This window comes from Centropristis striata, chromosome 8 (genome assembly GCF_030273125.1).
Source record: "Centropristis striata isolate RG_2023a ecotype Rhode Island chromosome 8, C.striata_1.0, whole genome shotgun sequence".
NCBI lineage: Eukaryota > Metazoa > Chordata > Actinopteri > Perciformes > Serranidae > Centropristis > Centropristis striata.
Genome location: NC_081524.1, coordinates 6,635,578 through 6,655,398, shown reverse-complemented (window position 1 = coordinate 6,655,398; position 19,821 = coordinate 6,635,578). Strand labels below are relative to the sequence as shown.

The 19,821-nt window shown below is 36.1% G+C and overlaps 1 protein-coding gene and 2 non-coding genes across 3 annotated transcripts; all 3 read left to right on the top strand.

The window, feature by feature from the left end:
• Window positions 1-14,421: 14,421 nt before the first annotated feature.
• Window positions 14,422-14,493, top strand: trnag-ucc (transfer RNA glycine (anticodon UCC)). Its single transcript has one exon. It is a non-coding gene; the product is annotated as a tRNA-Gly (tRNA).
• Window positions 14,494-15,992: 1,499 nt separating this feature from the next.
• On the top strand, window positions 15,993-17,461 carry LOC131975777 (centrosomal protein of 83 kDa-like). Its single transcript, XM_059338538.1, has one exon. It carries the CDS (start codon window positions 16,304-16,306, stop codon window positions 17,420-17,422), a length of 1,119 nt encoding a protein of 372 aa, XP_059194521.1. The 5' UTR covers window positions 15,993-16,303; the 3' UTR covers window positions 17,423-17,461.
• Window positions 17,462-18,760: 1,299 nt separating this feature from the next.
• Window positions 18,761-18,832, top strand: trnag-ucc (transfer RNA glycine (anticodon UCC)). Its single transcript has one exon. It is a non-coding gene; the product is annotated as a tRNA-Gly (tRNA).
• The last annotated feature ends 989 nt before the right edge of the window (window positions 18,833-19,821 follow it).

Genomic DNA, 19,821 nt, shown 5'->3' with positions numbered 1-19,821 from the left:
AGTGAAGTCGGATCAATGATGGGTATTATGGTTTCGCCAAAAATGCTTTCTGTTCGAGGCCAGAAATTCCAGTCTGTCCACCTCTGGCTGCTGTCACTGCACGCACACTCCTCCAGATACACATTTCACACACACACACGCACACACACACACACACACACACACACACACACACACCACACACATACACACACACACACACACACATTTTGTGTGTGTGTGGATAGTTTGATGGGGGTAGTTTGAAATCTCATCACAGTGTACACTGTACACACACCAGCAGTAGCCCCCGTGGCCCTTTCAGAATTTCCCCAGAGGAAATTTTCTAGTTTAGCAAATACTGCTTTGTATTGTTTTGTCTTTTAACAGACATTCAAAAGAGAATTTTGGACTTTTGAGTCATTTGCAGTAAACAAGAGCTACTGATCTACTGCTGCCTACATCGGTTAGTTTGTTTCTGTTATTGTTTGATTTTTAATGTGGTAACTAAGCTAAGTAACTAACCGACTGAGGCAACGGTAGACCAGCAACTCCTGTGGTCTGCAAGGTTATTCTCAGAAATAATTATGGGAGTGACTACTGGTAAGAAAGCAGAAGTAGAAGTAAGCTAGTTATTCCAAGTGGCCAACTGTCAACGGCGTAAGTAATTAGTCTGCAATTTAGCAAATACTGCTTTGTTTTTTAACAGATATTTAAAGGGGAAGTTTGGATATTTGAAGTGCCACCAGAGGGAAAAAAACAGTAATTTTACATTGTAGAAAATGGAATCTGCTGATCTACAGCTGTCTAGAACGGTTGGTTTGTATGTGTTTTAAGTTTGAAAAGGGTTTAGAACTAACAAAACTAACTAATTAATCTAACTCACTTACTAACTAAGCAACTGAGGCAGCGGTAGACCAGCAACTCCAGTGTTCTGCAAGGTAATATTGTTTTTTTTGTCAAAGGAGTCTGGAGTCTTTGAAAATGGCATAGGTGGATAAAACCAGTGCTTGAATTGGAAAAAAAACAAGTGCCAGTACTCTCCTTATTAACAGTTTGGCAGGTGTGGGAATGAAGCTGGGTGTTAACATGGAATACACTGGTTTTGGTTAAGTTACCGGAAATCACACCCATAATTCATGCAGGGTTTCACAGATGCTAGAAATAAGATGGATGTTACACTGTGTTCATTTAGCCATCTTGTCTTCTCTCCTAGTAAAGGACCCTCTTACTACAGCAATATTAATGTTGACTTATCTAATGACCTCCCAAAGCTCCCAATATGGAGTCTGATCTAACAATGCATAAATAATTGAATTGCTTGCATTCAAGGGCATTTTAAAGTTATTTGTACATTCAGTTTTATCCTTAAATTTCTTCAGGAAACAGTTAATCTTCTATAAGAATTTTATGGATAGTTTTTAACCTGTTTTTTTCCTCAGATTTCTGGGTCACACACTTGAAATCAAACCCAGAGAAAGCCCTATACACACTTGGCCGAGGCGTGCACAGATCATTGCTGGAGGTCGTAGTTATACGTCTTTCTTCTCTTCAAAGTGAACTCCTGGTGACTCCTTTGCTAATGTGTGCTCGGGGTCTCTCTTCTCACACATGAATTAATCAAATCTTTAGCGAAGGGCAAACAAAGCACAGGGGTGATTGGGAGAGGGGAGGTGAAGAGCCAAGGGTGCCTAAAGATGAAAACTGATGTTTTTTTGTGTGTGTGTATCAGTGTGTGTGTGTGTGATATAGACAGATGAGAGGTGAGAGAGAAAGAGGTGAAAGAAAAAAAATAAAACAAGAGCAGAGATCCAAAACTAGCTCAGGCTTTAATCACAGTTACTGAAATCAATACACAGATGAGTTTTTTAATTTAGTTTGAGGTTAAAATGATTATTCTGGGAACACCTAGTCTTCAGAACTACTCAGAAAACTGCGAAAATGGAGCAGAAATAGTCTGGTTGAAGTTTATAATTTAAGAAAACAGTATTTGGGTAGTTCAGAGTTTATGTTCACACATTTATGTAAGTATTTAATATTGAGTAAAGTAATTTCAAATTGAGATAATTCCACATTTTATAAAATATTAAAGGATTTTTCACAATAAGATGAGATGAGATACTTGAGTGAACTCACTGGATGGCAGTTACTCCGTACTGAGATGCAACTGCTATTGATAAAGTTTTACAGAAAATAATAATAATATTGTATTACTAAGGCAGATTCACTTTTTCCAAAAACAGGAAAAAGACCCACTCCTTAAAACATTAATGTAGGCAAACAAAACATGTTAGATGGCTCAATATTCAGTCCTAATAACTAAAAGACATGAAGTGATTGAGTTAATGGGACTGATGTAAACAACAAACAATCCATTGCACTCTTTGGTAAGCAGAATCTCTGTCCTGATACAGATTCATTGTTCCCATGTGGGGTAAACATTATTTAAAGACTATTCAATCTATTGACTCATTATTTCTCTTTACTATTTAATGTCCGTTGTCAGCCGACTCTGCATTATAGCAAATAAAATGCATTTGTCATGCAGACAATAACAGAGGGGCAGTACCAGGAACTCAATGTGCAATGATACAGTCAGACTTTGACATTTACTGTGAATTTATGAACTAATGTATTACCATATGAGGAGTTCTCAAAAAGAAAAAAATATTCCACTCCAGGGGTGGTGTAATGATTCATAACCACACAGATCGAAAAAGAAAATAGTGAAATGACTAATGAGTAGTTTATATCTACTTTCTTGTCACTTTTTTTTCCCTTTTATATCAATTTAACTAATATTCTTCGCAGCTTTATGTGGAAAAGGATGACTTTATATATTTGTCTCCAGGATCTGCAAACTGTTATCCACAGAATAAGTGTTGAATACTTGTAAGTCTTTTTCATCGCCTGGTTTTAGTATGTTCTTTTTTCATTCTCCATCAACCAGTTACACTTTATGCATGAAAGTGACAGAGGACCCAACATTTTACCACAAAGGATTCACAATGTATCAATGTTCAAAATACTTGATTAGCCAAAACATTACCTCGTCAATTGCTGAGCTGTGACACAACATGATGCCGTCGACTTTCACATCGTTGAGGCTCTCCTGGTAAAGCCCATTTTCCAGTCTCGATCCGTCAACTGGATAGTTGGGTATGGAGTGGCAGGATCGCACTATTCAAAACCAAAAGTGAAAAAAACAAGCAAATCAGATTAACATGATAGCCTTTCCACTGTAAAATGTAATTTTAACACTATATAGAATAACTAGAAAATTTCCCCTGGGGAAATTCTGAAAGGGCCACGGGGGCTACTGCCGGTGTGTGTGTGTGTGTGTGTGTGTGTGTGTGCGTGTGTGTGTAATTAAAATCACATAAAGTTACTGTGTGTGTGTGTGTTTGTGTGTTTGTGTGTCCGTGTGTATGAGGGGTATTTTATGCCAGCACACTATACTTAAACGCCTAGAATGCGTCGCCTGTGCCAGCATAAAGTCTGATTAATAGGCGTGCTTACAGACACGCGTATTGCGAGTACACCAGATGACATGGGTGACGGGTGAAAAGTGCCACGAGCAAACGTAGTGGACGCCTGTGTGTGTGTGTAACGCGTGTACGTTAACAGTGTGTTACTCTGTGTAACAGTTCAGCTGTTACACAGAGTCTCAGCTTCATATGGTATTGTTTATAAGAAAGCACAACTTACAGATGAACTCCAAGCCCCCACAGAGCTGTCAGGATATTTCTATTATTTTCAGGCCAGTTTTTATTTTCTTGTTAACGAAATCTCTCTCTCTCTCTCTCTCTCTCTCTCTCTCTCTCTCTCTCTCTAGGTTTGAATGATATCGAATTGATATTTAATGATAGCAAGGGTGAAAGGGATAATTAAAATAATTTCAGCTACTTAAAAATAGTAGGCTAATAGTAAAGTGCAACGCTCACAGCCAGTTCCCAGCTTCGCGCGCGGACACACAGTTCATTACGCACCAGCTGTAATTAGGTAGGTTTACCTGCCTGCAGAAGCCGTAATCGCTGTCACCCCTGAATATTAAGTAGCCATGCGGACCTATCTAATGAATATTCAGTAGCCATGTGGACAGCAGTCCGTTCACAATATGATTCCATCGGACCTTATATCTACACTGTTTAACCCAATTCGGCACTTATGCACAGTCCCATTATGTTTTACAGACATTCGTAGTTAACTAATGAGGTAAAACATTTTGTTTAAGCTGCATTTTGCTGACTTTCACTCCTAAAACAGGCTAATTAAGCCTCCGGTTTTGGCCGGAAAAACGTTAAGTTTATCTGGTAAGTACGAGATAGTCTTTCTCTTCATCTATAAGTTGTGCTTTCTTATAAACAATACCATATGAAGCTGAGACTCTGTGTAACAGCTGAACTGTTATAGGCTTACACGCGTTACACACACACACAGGCGTCCACTACGTTCGCTAGTGGCACTTTTCACCCGTCACCCATGTTATCTGGTGTACTCGCAATACGCGTGTCTGTACGCCTATGTAGAATTGTACTTAACAGTCACGCGGGTCTTCATGTCACGTATTTGAGGCGTAGTTCACCCGTCACGCAGCCGTCACGTAGGCGTATGTGCAACAACGCGTGTACAGCGTCTGCGTGACGCCTGCGTGACGCCTGTCTGTCCATTGAAAGTGAATGGAATTTACACGCGCACGTTAGACGTTTGATGTCATCGCATAGGCGCTGTACACGCGTTTTAGTATAGTGTGCTGGCATAAAATGCCCCTCATAACGTGTGTGTGCGTGCGTGCGTGCGTGCACGTACGTGCGTGCGTGTGTTTGAAGCATGTGTATGCATGTGTGAGGAGTGTGCGTGCTTACGTGCGTGTGTGTGTATCTAACTGTAATCACATCAAAGATCAAAGGCAATCAGATCAAAGCAATCAACAGAATTAACTGATACCTGTTAATGAAAGAGTGACAGCAGCCAGAGGTTGACTGAAATTTCTGGCCTCGAACAGAAAGCATTTTTGGCAAAACCATAATACCTATCATTGATCCGACTTCACTTTGAGCGTCCCGAGTTCTTCCTGAACGTCTACATATGTTTTTTTTTAAGAAAAATGAAAAAATAGCTTTGTTAGAGCGATCTAAAAAAAACTGTTTCATCTTCCTGCTTAAGGAGGGGAATTTTACACATAAGAAGCAAATAGCTGCTCAAGTGATGATTAAGAAATGTTAAATGAGCTAAAGTTCCATGATAAAGACAAATTTATCACCCACAGCGCCCCCTATGAATGAAAAACGTCTCAGGGTAGTTAAACAAGCAAAGCATGAATATAGTCATGTAGAGAATAGAGAAAAAACTACTGAAAAATACATTTGTAAACTTCTCCTGAGGCCACAAATGCCACTCTACAGAAATAATTTATACATAGAAATGTAGGAAAATGTTTCCTCTCACTCACATTCATCTGCTGAAGCTGTCAGACTTATAGTTTGGGCGTAGGACACACTGAGGCAGTAACACCCACCCACAGCCTCATAGACCGCCATGTTCAAAAGGGAAAACTCCCTCCTTAACTAACACAAGACCACACAAGCATACGCACAAGCACTGACAGCTATTATAAGTTACAAAAAAAAAAAATATAAATATAAATAAGTTGGACTGGTCCCTAAACACTGATGCTCTCTATAAAAAGGATGCTCAAATCTCTGGACATCTGTAGTAAGATGCTGCAGATGTTTTATCAGTCTGTGGTGGTAGTGTGTTGTTTTATGCTGCAGTCTGCTGGGGAGGCAGCATCACACACAGAGATGAAGGAGGTTGGATTGGTCTAAAGAGCTGGTTCTGTGGTTGGAGCCAGGTTGAACACGCTGGAGGAGGTGGTGGAGAGATGACCTGTCAACATGTTCCAGGCCATCCTGAAATCATCATCATCAGAAATTTTATTGAGTAGGATAAACCCCTTGAGAGGAATCCTCTCGTTTTCGAGGGGGTCCTAAAGTACATTACAAAACAAAACACTCAACAATTTACAGACATACAACAACAAAGACAACAGGCATCAACATATAACAAACAAAAAATGAACACAAGAATAATCACAACCTCTCAATGGCCACAAGTTGGCCATAACATTAGCCTAGTAAAACTGAAAGAAGTAACATAATATTATTGTAAATTGAAATTGCATTTTTAAAAATAAAACAAAAATAAAATAAATATGACATAATATTATCTGAAACATGTGCAGTTTAACTCAAAATAAGAAGACAGGGCATATTTAAAACTATGAAAAGACGTCAAAGATCGTATGTTTAAAGGAAGATTATTCCAGTCCGATGGCGCTTTGAACTTAAATGCTTTTTTACCAATTGTTTTGTTCACTGTAGGAATGAAAAAGAAGTACTGAGATGAGTGTCGTAATTGATATGTTGAGGATATATAAATACCCGGATCATCTGCTACACATAACCTTTATGGACCAAAAAAACAGCAGTGGACGGCTCCTCTCTCTCCGGTGCAGGACAGAGAGATCATAAGATCCTTCACACCTACAGCCATCAGGATGTCTCATTCTCCAAGAAATTCTACCAGACTAACTGAATTTCCCCTCGGGATAAAGTAATTTTGATTGATTTGACTGATTTAATGTATGGGGGCTACGTGTCCAGAGTCAAGCAAACTCAATTTCTTTGGAAATTTTCTAGTTATAATTTCAATATTATATTCGATACTGAATTTGTAAGGAGGGCTAGCCTGTGTTAAATCCTCATTGAGTACTTAAGGAAACAGCGAAACCTTCACATTTAAAAGGTATAACTACTGCTGAAGGAAGACTAAATAATTATTTAAATAATGGTTAATATTTAGGCTACTGTCATTTGTACAGCCTAACACAGACTACAGTCTAATGTACCCCAGCATGTAGAAGAAAAGGTACATATATATAACTTTTACCACTTGGGTAGATATATGTACCTTTTACCACTTGGATAGATATATAAGGTCCAATAATTGGCCCTGGGGGGTACATTAGTGTAGATTCTACCTCAGAGGAGTACTCTACCCCTATTTCTGAGAGTGTGGTTGCAATGTCGGCAAAAGTAAATACATACAATATATGAATGTGGATGAAAATGGGTGATTTGCCCAAAGATATTGTACCTCCTGATTAAATAATTATGTCTTTAAGATGTTATGGAATCTAACAGTTCATACGCAAATACCTTGTGGCCTTAATAAAAAAAGTTGTATTTTTATAGTCCTTAATAATTGATATGTATGTTTTTTTTACAAAAAATCCCTCCAAAAAGAACATATGAAAATAAATTAGGAAAGCTTTTCTCATTTACAAATTATCAAATACATATACAATGCCTATACACTGGTCTGGACCGGTCAGATGTCAAGACCTTCATCATTTAAGCCGGACAAGTCATTTAAGTAATTCAACACTAACAGCTAATTTAGACCAGAGCAATATCATATGACTATTATGAGTGTGGGCAATCAAATTAATTTATATTCAAAAATGATTTTTTTTTTACATTTTTTCTAATAAAAAAAATGGTGTTCATCATTAATTACGATTGTCATGATGTAATTTTTATCATATTATTTATTTTTGTGTATGTGAATGTTATGTATGTTAACATATATGTTCAGATGAATAAAATAAATCTTATATTATGTTATTATTATTATTATTATTATTATTATTATTATTATTATTATTATTATCATTATTATTATTATTATCATTATTATTATTATTACGATTATTATATATAAATCAAACTGGTATCCAGTAGCAACAAGGATTAGAACTCATGATGTCATCACGACAATGTTGATTCTGGTATCTTGATGCTTTGATGTGGATGAGAACTCATGATGTCATCACCTGATGTCACCAGTTTCTGGTTCTTTGATGTTGGAAGTCTATGAATAGAAGACAGAAATTTCAGTTCAGACACAGTTCGACTCAATCCAAAATTTGGTTACGAGAGAATTACAAGATTCAAGATTTCTTCAAGATTACTTTATTGTCATTTCAAAGTACACTGTAGAACAAAAAAAGACCGGTTACTTTGACAATGGCAGACAGTAAGAGAAAACAAAGACAGAGGAGTAGACAGGCTGCAATCCAGCAGGCAACAACGCTGGATAACATGCAGTCTAACTCCCCGATTAATTCCTACCTCAGCTCATTGGAGGAACAAATCAAACATCAGACCTCCAACACCAAAGACCTACAAGCAGAGCTGGAGCAGATGAAAGCTGAGAAGGAGGCCCTCCAAGATCAGCTGCAAGTCGAGAAATACAACAATGATCAACTCACGGCTTCACTGGAGATGGCTAAACAAGATAACTCTTCTCTCATCAACCTGATGGAGACTGAACGTTGTCGCTTTGAGGAGGAAAAAAACACCATCCTAAAGCAGTCCATGAACTACACAAACTCCTGTATCGCTCAATTGAACTACCAGGTAGAGGAGAACAGGAAGCTCAAGGTTGAAATGAACACTCTCAATTTGGAGCTTCAATCGGCAAAGCAGCTTCAGGCTCCAGCAAAAAACAACGTGGAGTTGGAGAGCTACTTGGAAATGGAGAAGGCGCAAACTCAGAAGCTACATCTTGAGTTAAAAAAGATGGAGGAAACTATACAACAACAGAAAGCTGAGACTGCAAGGTTTGCTGCAGACCTAAAAAAAACCGAAGATCTGCTGCAGACTGAACGTCATCTCTTTGAGGAGGAAAAAGAGGAGATGGAGAAACACTTAAACTCCTGTCTGGCTCAACTCAACAACCAAGTAGACGAGAACAGGAAGCTCATGGCTTCGCTGGAGGAGGCAGAAGAAGACAAGACTTCCCTCACGGCAAAGTTGACAATTACAAAAGCCACACAACTTGCCCAGTTGGAGGTGAAGCAAGAAGATAATAAGAACCTCGTGGCTGCTCTGAAGCAGGCTGAGCAGCAGCTGGACAGTCATCAAATCCAGTGGAAGGACGAAAAGTCTTCCGTCCTTCAGATGCTGCAGGACAAGGAGCAGGAGTGGCAGCAGAACGAGAGCTCCATGAGAACCCAGCTGGAAGATCTACAGAGACAGATCAACGAAAAGAAAAACAAGAAGAAGTGGTACAGAAAGCTCTTCTGAGACCATGGTCGAAAAAAATAAAATAAAAAATAAAATAAAAGAAATTAAACATATATTCTATATTCTATATATTCATTATTTAGAGCTAATACACAAATACTATAAATATTGAAAACCATGGTCAACAAAACATTAGTCAGGAAATGGGTAAAAAGATAAAATACACTTATTAAAAAATAGGGGGAAAGTAAAAGAAAAAAAAGAAAAAAGAAGAAAAATAATAATAATAATTAAAAAAATTAAATTAATTTAATTGATTTAATTAATTATAAATATATATATATATATATATATCTTTTTTGAGAAGTTGAGAGTTTTTTTTCATATAAAACATCAGTGACATCATGCAATCAAATTGGCATTTAAAGGCCTTAAATCATCCTCAAAATATTTGAATGTTTCATAGTTTTGAGCAGGGCATAAGTTGTTTCAGAGGTTTATGCAGAAAAAAGTAGAAAAAAATATTAATCTGTAAATTTTTAATAGCATTTTTTTGGAAGTGGACATTTTCAGCCCGAAGGGTCTGAAAGGGTAGTAAGTTTTAAATCTGACACTACACAAAAACTAAAAATGCATCACAATCAATTTTGTTCTTAATCTTTGACATATCCAAAAAAATAACTACATTTTTTGTTTTTTTTCATATAAAACATCAGTGACATCGTGCAATTAAACTGGCATTTAAAGGTTTAAAATCCTCAAAATCTTTTAATGTTTAATAGTTTTGAGCAGGGCAGAAGCTGTTTAAGAGGTTTACGCAGAAAAAAGTAGAAAAAATATTAATCTGTAAAGTTTTTATAGCATTTTTTTGGAGGTGGACATTTTCAGTCCAAATGGCTCGAAAGGTAGTAAATTAAAGTGGGCCCAGAGGGTTAAAAATGAGAGAAAAGGGAAAAAACAAGGTGATGGTGTGTGTGTGTGTGTGTGTGTGTGTGTACGCGTTGGTGTTGTAGTGGTAAACATAGCTGCTTTCCCAGCAGTTGACCCAGGTTCGATTCCTGGTCAGCGCTAATTTCTCTGCCAGTTCATGTCATAGAGTTCAGAAAATCTGTCTCATAAACTGGACTGAAGGACCTTGAGCACACATATTTCACCAAACCAGACATAATTATTTGCTTCTTCCACTCCACTTCTCCCATATATCTATTTTTTTTTAGTTGGGACAGGGGGTCTTTAAGGGGAGATAGCAGGTCAACAGTAGATGCCACATAGAAGATGTACATAATCTGAAAGCTGGGAACCTGAAGATTAATCTGAAGTTTAGCTCTGTGTGTCAAGTTTTCATAAATCTTAAGTTCCTAAAACACCTGAAAAAAATGGGAGATATTATATTATTACATTAAACACATTTGACAATGAGGAATATCGTAAGTTTGATAAAAGCTCAGATATTTACATCATTCCACAGTATATTAAAAGAGGAGTCATTCAAAAGAACATCCCATTTAAAGTTGAAATGTAAAAGACAGAGAAGGGAGATATGTAAAAGGAAATGTAGAGAATAAAGCAGTGACACTGAACATTTATAATCCACCTGGACAAGATACAGAATTTATGGAACAGATATTTTGATATTAGTTACAGAGGCAAAGGGAATCCTCATCAAAAAGTGCAGAATAATCTGAAATAGTTTGCTTTGTATTTTCCACAATGTTTCACAAAAGTCCTGTTGAAATTAGTAGGAGATCGACATGAAAAGGGTTCAGAAACACCTCACTTTGGGGCTGTGCCTGGATAGATATATAAGGTCCTATAATTGGCCCTGGGGGGTACATTAGTGTAGATTCTACCTCAGAGGAGTACTCTACCCCTATTTCTGAGAGTGTGGTTGCAATGTCGGCAAAAGTAAATACATACAATATATGAATGTGGATGAAAATGGGTGATTTGCCCAAAGATATTGTACCTCCTGATTAAATAATTAGGTCTTTAAGATGTTATGGAATCTAACAGTTCATACGCAAATACCTTGTGGCCTTAATAAAAAAGGTTGTATTTTTATAGTCCTTAATAATTGATATGTATGTTTTTTTACAAAAAATCCCTCCAAAAAGAACATATGAAAATAAATTAGGAAAGCTTTTCTCATTTACAAATTATCAAATACATATACAATGCCTATACACTGGTCTGGACCAGTCAGATGTCAAGACCATCATCATTTAAGCTGGACAAGTTATTTAAGTAATTCAACACTAACAGCTAATTTAGACCAGAGCAATATCATATGACTATTATGAGTATGGGCAATCAAATTAATTTATATTCAAAAATGATTTTTTTTACATTTTTCTAATAAAAAAAATGGTATTCATCATTAATTATGATTGTCATGATGTAATTTTTATCATTTATATTATTATTTATTTTTGTGTATGTGAATGTTATTTATGTTAATATATATGTTCAGATGAATACCATAAATCTAATATTATGTCATTATTATTATTATTATCATTATTATTATTATTACGATTATTATATATAAATCAAACTGGTATCCAGTAGCAACAAGGATTAGAACTCATGATGTCATCACGACAATGTTGATTAAGGTGTCATCAGGATTCTGGCATCTTGATGCTTTGATGTGGATGAGAACTCATGATGTCATCACCTGATGTCACCAGTTTCTGGTTCTTTGATGTTGGAAGTCTATGAATAGAAGACAGAATTGTCAGTTCAGACACAGTTCGACTCAATCCAAAATTTGGTTACGAGAGAATTACAAGATTCAAGATTTCTTCAAGATTACTTTATTGTCATTTCAAAGTACACTGTAGAACAAAAAAAGACCGGTTACTTTGACAATGGCAGACAGTAAGAGAAAACAAAGACAGAGGAGTAGACAGGCTGCAATCCAGCAGGCAACAACGCTGGATAACATGCAGTCTAACTCCAGGGAGGTTGGACCCCCGATTAATTCCTACCTCAGCTCATTGGAGGAACAAATCAAACATCAGACCTCCAACACCAAAGACCTACAAGCAGAGCTGGAGCAGATGAAAGCTGAGAAGGAGGCCCTCCAAGATCAGCTGCAAGTCGAGAAATACAACAATGGTCAACTCACGGCTTCACTGGAGATGGCTAAACAAGATAACTCTTCTCTCATCAACCTGATGGAGACTGAACGTTGTCGCTTTGAGGAGGAAAAACACACCATCCTAAAGCAGTCCATGAACTACACAAACTCCTGTATCGCTCAATTGAACTACCAGGTAGAGGAGAACAGGAAGCTCAAGGTTGAAATGAACACTCTCAATTTGGAGCTTCAATCGGCAAAGCAGCTTCAGGCTCCAGCAAAAAACAACGTGGAGTTGGAGAGCTACTTGGAAATGGAGAAGGCTCAAACTCAGAAGCTACATCATGAGTTAAAAAAGATGGAGGAAACTATACAACAACAGAAAGAAAGGCAGGATTTCCATCAAGCCCAATTGGAAGATCAGAAAGCTGAGACTGCTAGGTTTGCTGCAGACCTAAAAAAAACAGAAGATCTGCTGCAGACTGAACGTCATCTCTTTGAGGAGGAAAAAGAGGAGATGGAGAAACACTTAAACTCCTGTCTGGCTCAACTCAACAACCAAGTAGACGAGAACAGGAAGCTCATGGCTTCGCTGGAGGAGGCAGAAGAAGACAAGACTTCCCTCACGGCACAGTTGACAATTACAAAAGCCACACAACTTGCCCAGTTGGAGGTGAAGCAAGAACACAATAAGAACCTCGTGGCTGCTCTGAAGCAGGCTGAGCAGCAGCTGGACAGTCATCAAATCCAGTGGAAGGACGAAAAGTCTTCCGTCCTTCAGATGCTGCAGGACAAGGAGCAGGAGTGGCAGCAGAACGAGAGCTCCATGAGAACCCAGCTGGAAGATCTACAGAGACAGATCGACGAAAAGAAAAACAAGAAGAAGTGGTACAGAAAGCTCTTCTGAGACCATGGTCGAAAAAATAAAATAAAAAATAAAATAAAAAAAATTAAACATATATTCTATATTCTATATATTCATTATTTAGAGCTAATACACAAATACTATAAATATTGAAAACCATGGTCAACAAAACATTAGTCAGGAAATGGGTAAAAAGATAAAATATACTTATTAAAAAATAGGGGGAAAGTAAAAGGAAAAAAAAGAAAAAAGAAGAAAAATAATAATAATAATTAAAAAATTTAAATTAATTTAATTTAATTTAATTAATTAGAAATATATATACATATATATATAAAGATATATATATATATATATATCTTTTTTGAGAAGTTGAGAGTTTTTTTTCATATAAAACATCAGTGACATCATGCAATCAAATTGGCATTTAAAGGCTTAAATCATCCTCAGAATATTTGAATGTTTCATAGTTTTGAGCAGGGCATAAGTTGTTTCAGAGGTTTATGCAGAAAAAAGTAGAAAAAAATATTAATCTGTAAATTTTTAATAGCATTTTTTTGGAAGTGGACATTTTCAGCCCGAAGGGTCTGAAAGGGTAGTAAGTTTTAAATCTGACACTACACAAAAACTAAAAATGCATCAAAATCAATTTTGTTCTTAATCTTTGACATATCCAAGGCTGTGGTAAAAAGCAATGCCCCAGCCAAAAAAAAAGAATTATATGAAAAATAACTACATTTTTTGTTTTTTTTCATATAAAACATCAGTGACATCGTGCAATTAAACTGGCATTTAAAGGTTTAAAATCCTCAAAATCTTTTAATGTTTAATAGTTTTGAGCAGGGCAGAAGCTGTTTAAGAGGTTTATGCAGAAAAAAGTAGAAAAAATATTAATCTGTAAAGTTTTTATAGCATTTTTTTTGGAGGTGGACATTTTCAGCCTGAATGGCCTGAAAGGGTAATCAATTTTAAATCTGACACTACACAAAAACTAGAAATGCATCAAAATCTATTTTGTTCTTAATCTTTGACATATCCAAGGCTGAGATAAAAACCAATGGCCCAGCCAAAAAAAATCTAATATATGAAATATATTTAAATTTTTGTGTTTCTTTCATATAAAACATCAGTGACATCGCGCAATTAAACTGGCATTTAAAGGGTTAAAATCCTCAAAATCTTTGAATGTTTAATAGTTTTGAGCAGGGCAGAAGCTGTTTAGGAGGTTTATGCAGAAAAAAGTAGAAAAATATATTATTCTGTAAAGTTTTTATCGCATTTTTTTTGGAGGTGGACATTTTCAGTCCAAATGGCTCGAAAGGTAGTAAATTAAAGTTTTTTTAACCCAGAGGGTTAAAAGTGATAGAAAAGGGAAAAAACATGGCGATGCTGTGTGTGTGTACGCGTTGGTGGTGTAGTGGTAAACATAGCTGCTTTCCAAGCAGTTGACCCAGGTTCGATTCCTGGCCAGCGATAATTTCTCTGCCAGTTCATGTCATAGAGTTCAGAAAATCTGGCTCATAAACTGGACTGAAGGACCTTGAGCACACATATTTCACCAAACCAGACAAAATTATTTGCTTCTTCCACTCCACTTCTCCCATATATCTTTTTTTTTTAGTTGGGACAGGGGGTCTTTAGGGGGAGATAGCAGGTCAACAGTAGATGCCACATAGAAGATGTACATAATCTGAAAGCTGGGAACCTGAAGATTAATTTGAAGTTTAGCTCTGTGTGTCAAGTTTTCATAAATCTTGAGTTCCTAAAACACCTGAAAAAAAATGGGAGATATTATATTATTACATTAAACACATTTGATAATGAGGAATGTCGTAAGTTTGATAAAAGCTCAGATATTTGCATCATTCCACAGTATAACTAAAAGAGGAGTCATTCAAAAGAACATCCCATTTAAAGTTGAAATGTAAAAGACAGAGAAGGGAGATATGTAATAGGAAATGTAGAGAATAAAGCGGTGACACTGAACATTTATAATGCACCTGGACAAGATACAGAATTTATGGAACAGATATTTTGATATTAGTTACAGAGGCAAAGGGAATCCTCATCAAAAAGTGCAGAATAATCTGAAATAGTTTGCTTTGTATTTTCCACAACGTTTCACAAAAGTCCTGTTGAAATTAGTAGGAGATCGACATGAAAAGGGTTCAGAAACACCTCACTTTGGGGCTGTGCTTGGATAGATATATAAGGTCCAATAATTGGCCCTGGGGGGTACATTAGTGTAGATTCTACCTCAGAGGAGTACTCTACCCCTATTTCTGAGAGTGTGGTTGCAATGTCGGCAAAAGTAAATACATACAATATATGAATGTGGATGAAAATGGGTGATTTGCCCAAAGATATTGTACCTCCTGATTAAATAATTATGTCTTTAAGATGTTATGGAATCTAACAGTTCATACGCAAATACCTTGTGGCCTTAATAAAAAAGGTTGTATTTTTATAGTCCTTAATAATTGATATGTTTGTTTTTAACAAAAAATCCCTCCAAAAAGAACATATGAAAATAAATTAGGAAAGCTTTTCTCATTTACAAATTATCAAATACATATACAATGCCTATACACTGGTCTGGACCAGTCAGATGTCAAGACCATCATCATTTAAGCTGGACAAGTCATTTAAGTAATTCAACACTAACAGCTTTAGACCAGAGCAATATCATATGACTATTATGAGTATGGGCAATGTTGTGTTACATCAAGTTAATTTATATTCAAAAATGTTTTTTTTTTTACATTTTTTCTAATAAAAAAATGGTATTCATCATTAATTATGATTGTCATGATGTAATTTTTATCATATTATTATTTATTTTTGTGTATGTGAATGTTATGTATGTTAATTTATATGTTCGGATGAATAACATAAATCTTATATTATGTTATTATTATTATTATTATCATTATTATTATTATTATTACGATTATTATATATAAATCAAACTGGTATCCAGTAGCAACAAGGATTAGAACTCATGATGTCATCACGACAATGTTGATTAAGATGTCATCAGGATTCTGGTATCTTGATGCTTTGATGTGGATGAGAACTCATGATGTCATCACCTGATGTCACCAGTTTCTGGTTCTTTGATGTTGGAAGTCTATGAATAGAAGACAGAAATTTCAGTTCAGACACAGTTCGACTCAATCCAAAATTTGGTTCCGAGAGAATTACAAGATTCAAGATTTCTTCAAGATTACTTTATTGTCATTTCAAAGTACACTGTAGAACAAAAAAAGACCGGTTACTTTGACAATGGCAGACAGTAAGAGAAAACAAAGACAGAGGAGTAGACAGGCTGCAATCCAGCAGGCAACAACGCTGGATAACATGCAGTCTAACTCCAGGGAGGTTGGACCCCCGATTAATTCCTACCTCAGCTCATTGGAGGAACAAATCAAACATCAGACCTCCAACACCAAAGACCTGCAAGCAGAGCTGGAGCAGATGAAAGCTGAGAAGGAGGCCCTCCAAGATCAGCTGCAAGTCGAGAAATACAACAATGATCAACTCACGGCTTCACTGGAGATGGCTAAACAAGATAACTCTTCTCTCATCAACCTGATGGAGACTGAACGTTGTCGCTTTGAGGAGGAAAAAAACACCATCCTAAAGCAGTCCATGAACTACACAAACTCCTGTATCGCTCAATTGAACTACCAGGTAGAGGAGAACAGGAAGCTCAAGGTTGAAATGAACACTCTCAATTTGGAGCTTCAATCGGCAAAGCAGCTTCAGGCTCCAGCAAAAAACAACGTGGAGTTGGAGAGCTACTTGGAAATGGAGAAGGCGCAAACTCAGAAGCTACATCATGAGTTAAAAAAGATGGAGGAAACTATACAACAACAGAAAGAAATGCAGGATTTCCATCAAGCCCAATTAGAAGATCAGAAAGCTGAGACTGCTAGGTTTGCTGCAGACCTAAAAAAAACAGAAGATCTGCTGCAGACTGAACGTCATCTCTTTGAGGAGGAAAAAGAGGAGATGGAGAAACACTTAAACTCCTGTCTGGCTCAACTCAACAACCAAGTAGACGAGAACAGGAAGCTCATGGCTTCGCTGGAGGAGGCAGAAGAAGACAAGACTTCCCTCACGGCACAGTTGACAATTACAAAAGCCACACAACTTGCCCAGTTGGAGGTGAAGCAAGAACACAATAAGAACCTCGTGGCTGCTCTGAAGCAGGCTGAGCAGCAGCTGGACAGTCATCAAATCCAGTGGAAGGACGAAAAGTCTTCCGTGCTTCAGATGCTGCAGGACAAGGAGCAGGAGTGGCAGCAGAACGAGATCTCCATGAGAACCCAGCTGGAAGATCTACAGAGACAGATCAACGAAAAGAAAAACAAGAAGAAGTGGTACAGAAAGCTCTTCTGAGACCACGGTCGAAAAAAATAAAAAATAAAATAAAAAAAATTAAACATATATTCTATATTCTATATATTCATTATTTAGAATTAATACAAAAATACTGTAAATATTGAAAACCATGGTCAACAAAACATCAGTCAGGAAATGGGTAAAAAGATAAAATAAACTAATTAAAAAATAGGGGGAAAGTAAAAGAAAAAAAAGAAAAAAGAAGAAAAATATATAAAAAATATATAAAAAAATATATATATACATATATATATAAATATATATATATGTATATATATATATATATATATATATCTTTTTTGAGAAAAATAACTACATTTTCGTGTTTTTTTTTCATATAAAACATGAGTGACATCATGCAATCAAATTGGCATTTAAAGGGTTAAATCATCCTCAAAATATTTGAATGTTTCATAGTTTTGAGCAGGGCATAAGTTGTTTCAGAGGTTTATGCAGAAAAAAGTAGAAAAAAATATTAATCTGTAAATTTTTAATAGTATTTTTTTGGAAGTGGACATTTTCAGCTCAAAGGGTCTGAAAGGGTAAATTTTAAATCTGACACTACACAAAAACTAAAAATGCATCAAAATCTATTTGTTCTTAATCTTTGACATATCCAAGGCTGTGATAAAAACCAATGGCCCAGCCAAAAAAAATATTATATGAAAAATAACAAAATTTTTGTTTTTTTTCATATAATACATCAGTGACATCATGCAATCAAATTGGCATGTAAAGGGTTAAAATCCTCAAAATATTTGAATGTTTAATAGTTTTGAGCAGGGCAGAAACTGTTCAAGAGGTTTATGCAGAAACAAGTGGAAAAAATATTAATCTGTAAAGTTTTAATAGCATTTTTTTGGAAGTGGACATTTTCAGCCTGAAAGGGTAATACATTTTAAATCTGACACTACACAAAAACTAAAAATGCATCAAAATCAATTTTGTTCTTAATCTTTGACATATCCAAGGCTGTAATAAAAACCAATGGCCCAGCCAAAAAAATGTATTATATGCAAAATAACTAAATTTTTGTTTTTTTCATATAATACATCAGTGACATCATGCAATCAAATTGGCATTTAAAGGGTTAAAATCCTCAAAATATTTGAATGTTTAATAGTTTTGAGCAGGGCAGAAGCTGTTCAAGAGGTTTATGCAGAAACAAGTAGAAAAAATATGAATCTGTAAAGTTTTAATGGCATTTTTTTGGAAGTGGACATTTTCAGCCCGAATGGCTCTAAAGGTAGTAAATTAAAGTGGGCCCAGAGGGTTAAAAATGATAGAAAAGGGAAAAAACAAGGTGATGGTGTGTGTGTGTGTGTGTGTGTGTACGCGTTGGTGGTGTAGTGGTAAACATAGCTGCTTTCCAAGCAGTTGATCCAGGTTCAATTCCTGGCCAGCGCTAATTTCTCTGCCAGTTCATGTCATAGAGTTCAGAAAATCTGGCTCATAAACAGGACTCAAGGACCTTGAGCACACATATTTCACCAAACCAGACAAAATTATTTGCTTCTTCCACTCCACTTCTCCCATATATCTATTTTTTTTTAGTTGGGACAGGGGGTCTTTAGGGGGAGATAGCAGGTCAACAGTAGATGCCACATAGAAGATGTACATAATCTGAAAGCTGGGAACCTGAAGATTAATCTGAAGTTTAGCTCTGTGTGTCAAGTTTTCATAAATCTTAAGTTCCTAAAACACCTAAAAAAAATGGGAGATATTATATTACTACATTAAACACATTTGATAATGAGGAATATCGTAAGTTTGATAAAAGCTCAGATATTTGCATCATTCCACAGTATAACTAAAAGAGGAGTCATTCAAAAGAACATCCCATTTAAAGTTGAAATGTAAAAGACAGAGAAGGGAGATATGTAAAAGGAAATGTAGAGAATAAAGCAGTGACACTGAACATTTATAATTCACCTGGACAAGATACAGAATTTATGGAACAGATATTTTGATATTAGTTACAGAGGCAAAGGGAATCCTCATCAAAAAGTGCAGAATAATCTGAAATAGTTTGCTTTGTATTTTCCACAACGTTTCACAAAAGTCCTGTTGAAATTAGTAGGAGATCGACATGAAAAAAGTTCAGAAACACCTCATTTTTGGGCTGTGCCAAATCGCTGTACTTTAGTGTAGGAAAACGATTTATAGTTTAAATGGGTCACAAGCCTCCGGCCTATACTGGGCCAAATGGTCATTTTGATCAGTCACAGTTTTCATGAAATCACAGTTTAAATGTTGTAATTTTTTTTCAGAAGGTTTCAGAGTTTATATTGGTTGTGTATTGGATGGAATGTCCAGAGTTACCGTGTGTTCAGACCGGACGCGTAGCGAATTTTCGCGTTTCGCCAATGAGACTATTTAGCGCCAAATAATTCCCT

Bases quoted from the DNA above. Each gene is read 5' to 3' on its own strand.
- LOC131975777 (XM_059338538.1), top strand. From the start codon at position 16,304: ATGGCAGACAGTAAGAGAAAACAAAGACAGAGGAGTAGACAGGCTGCA.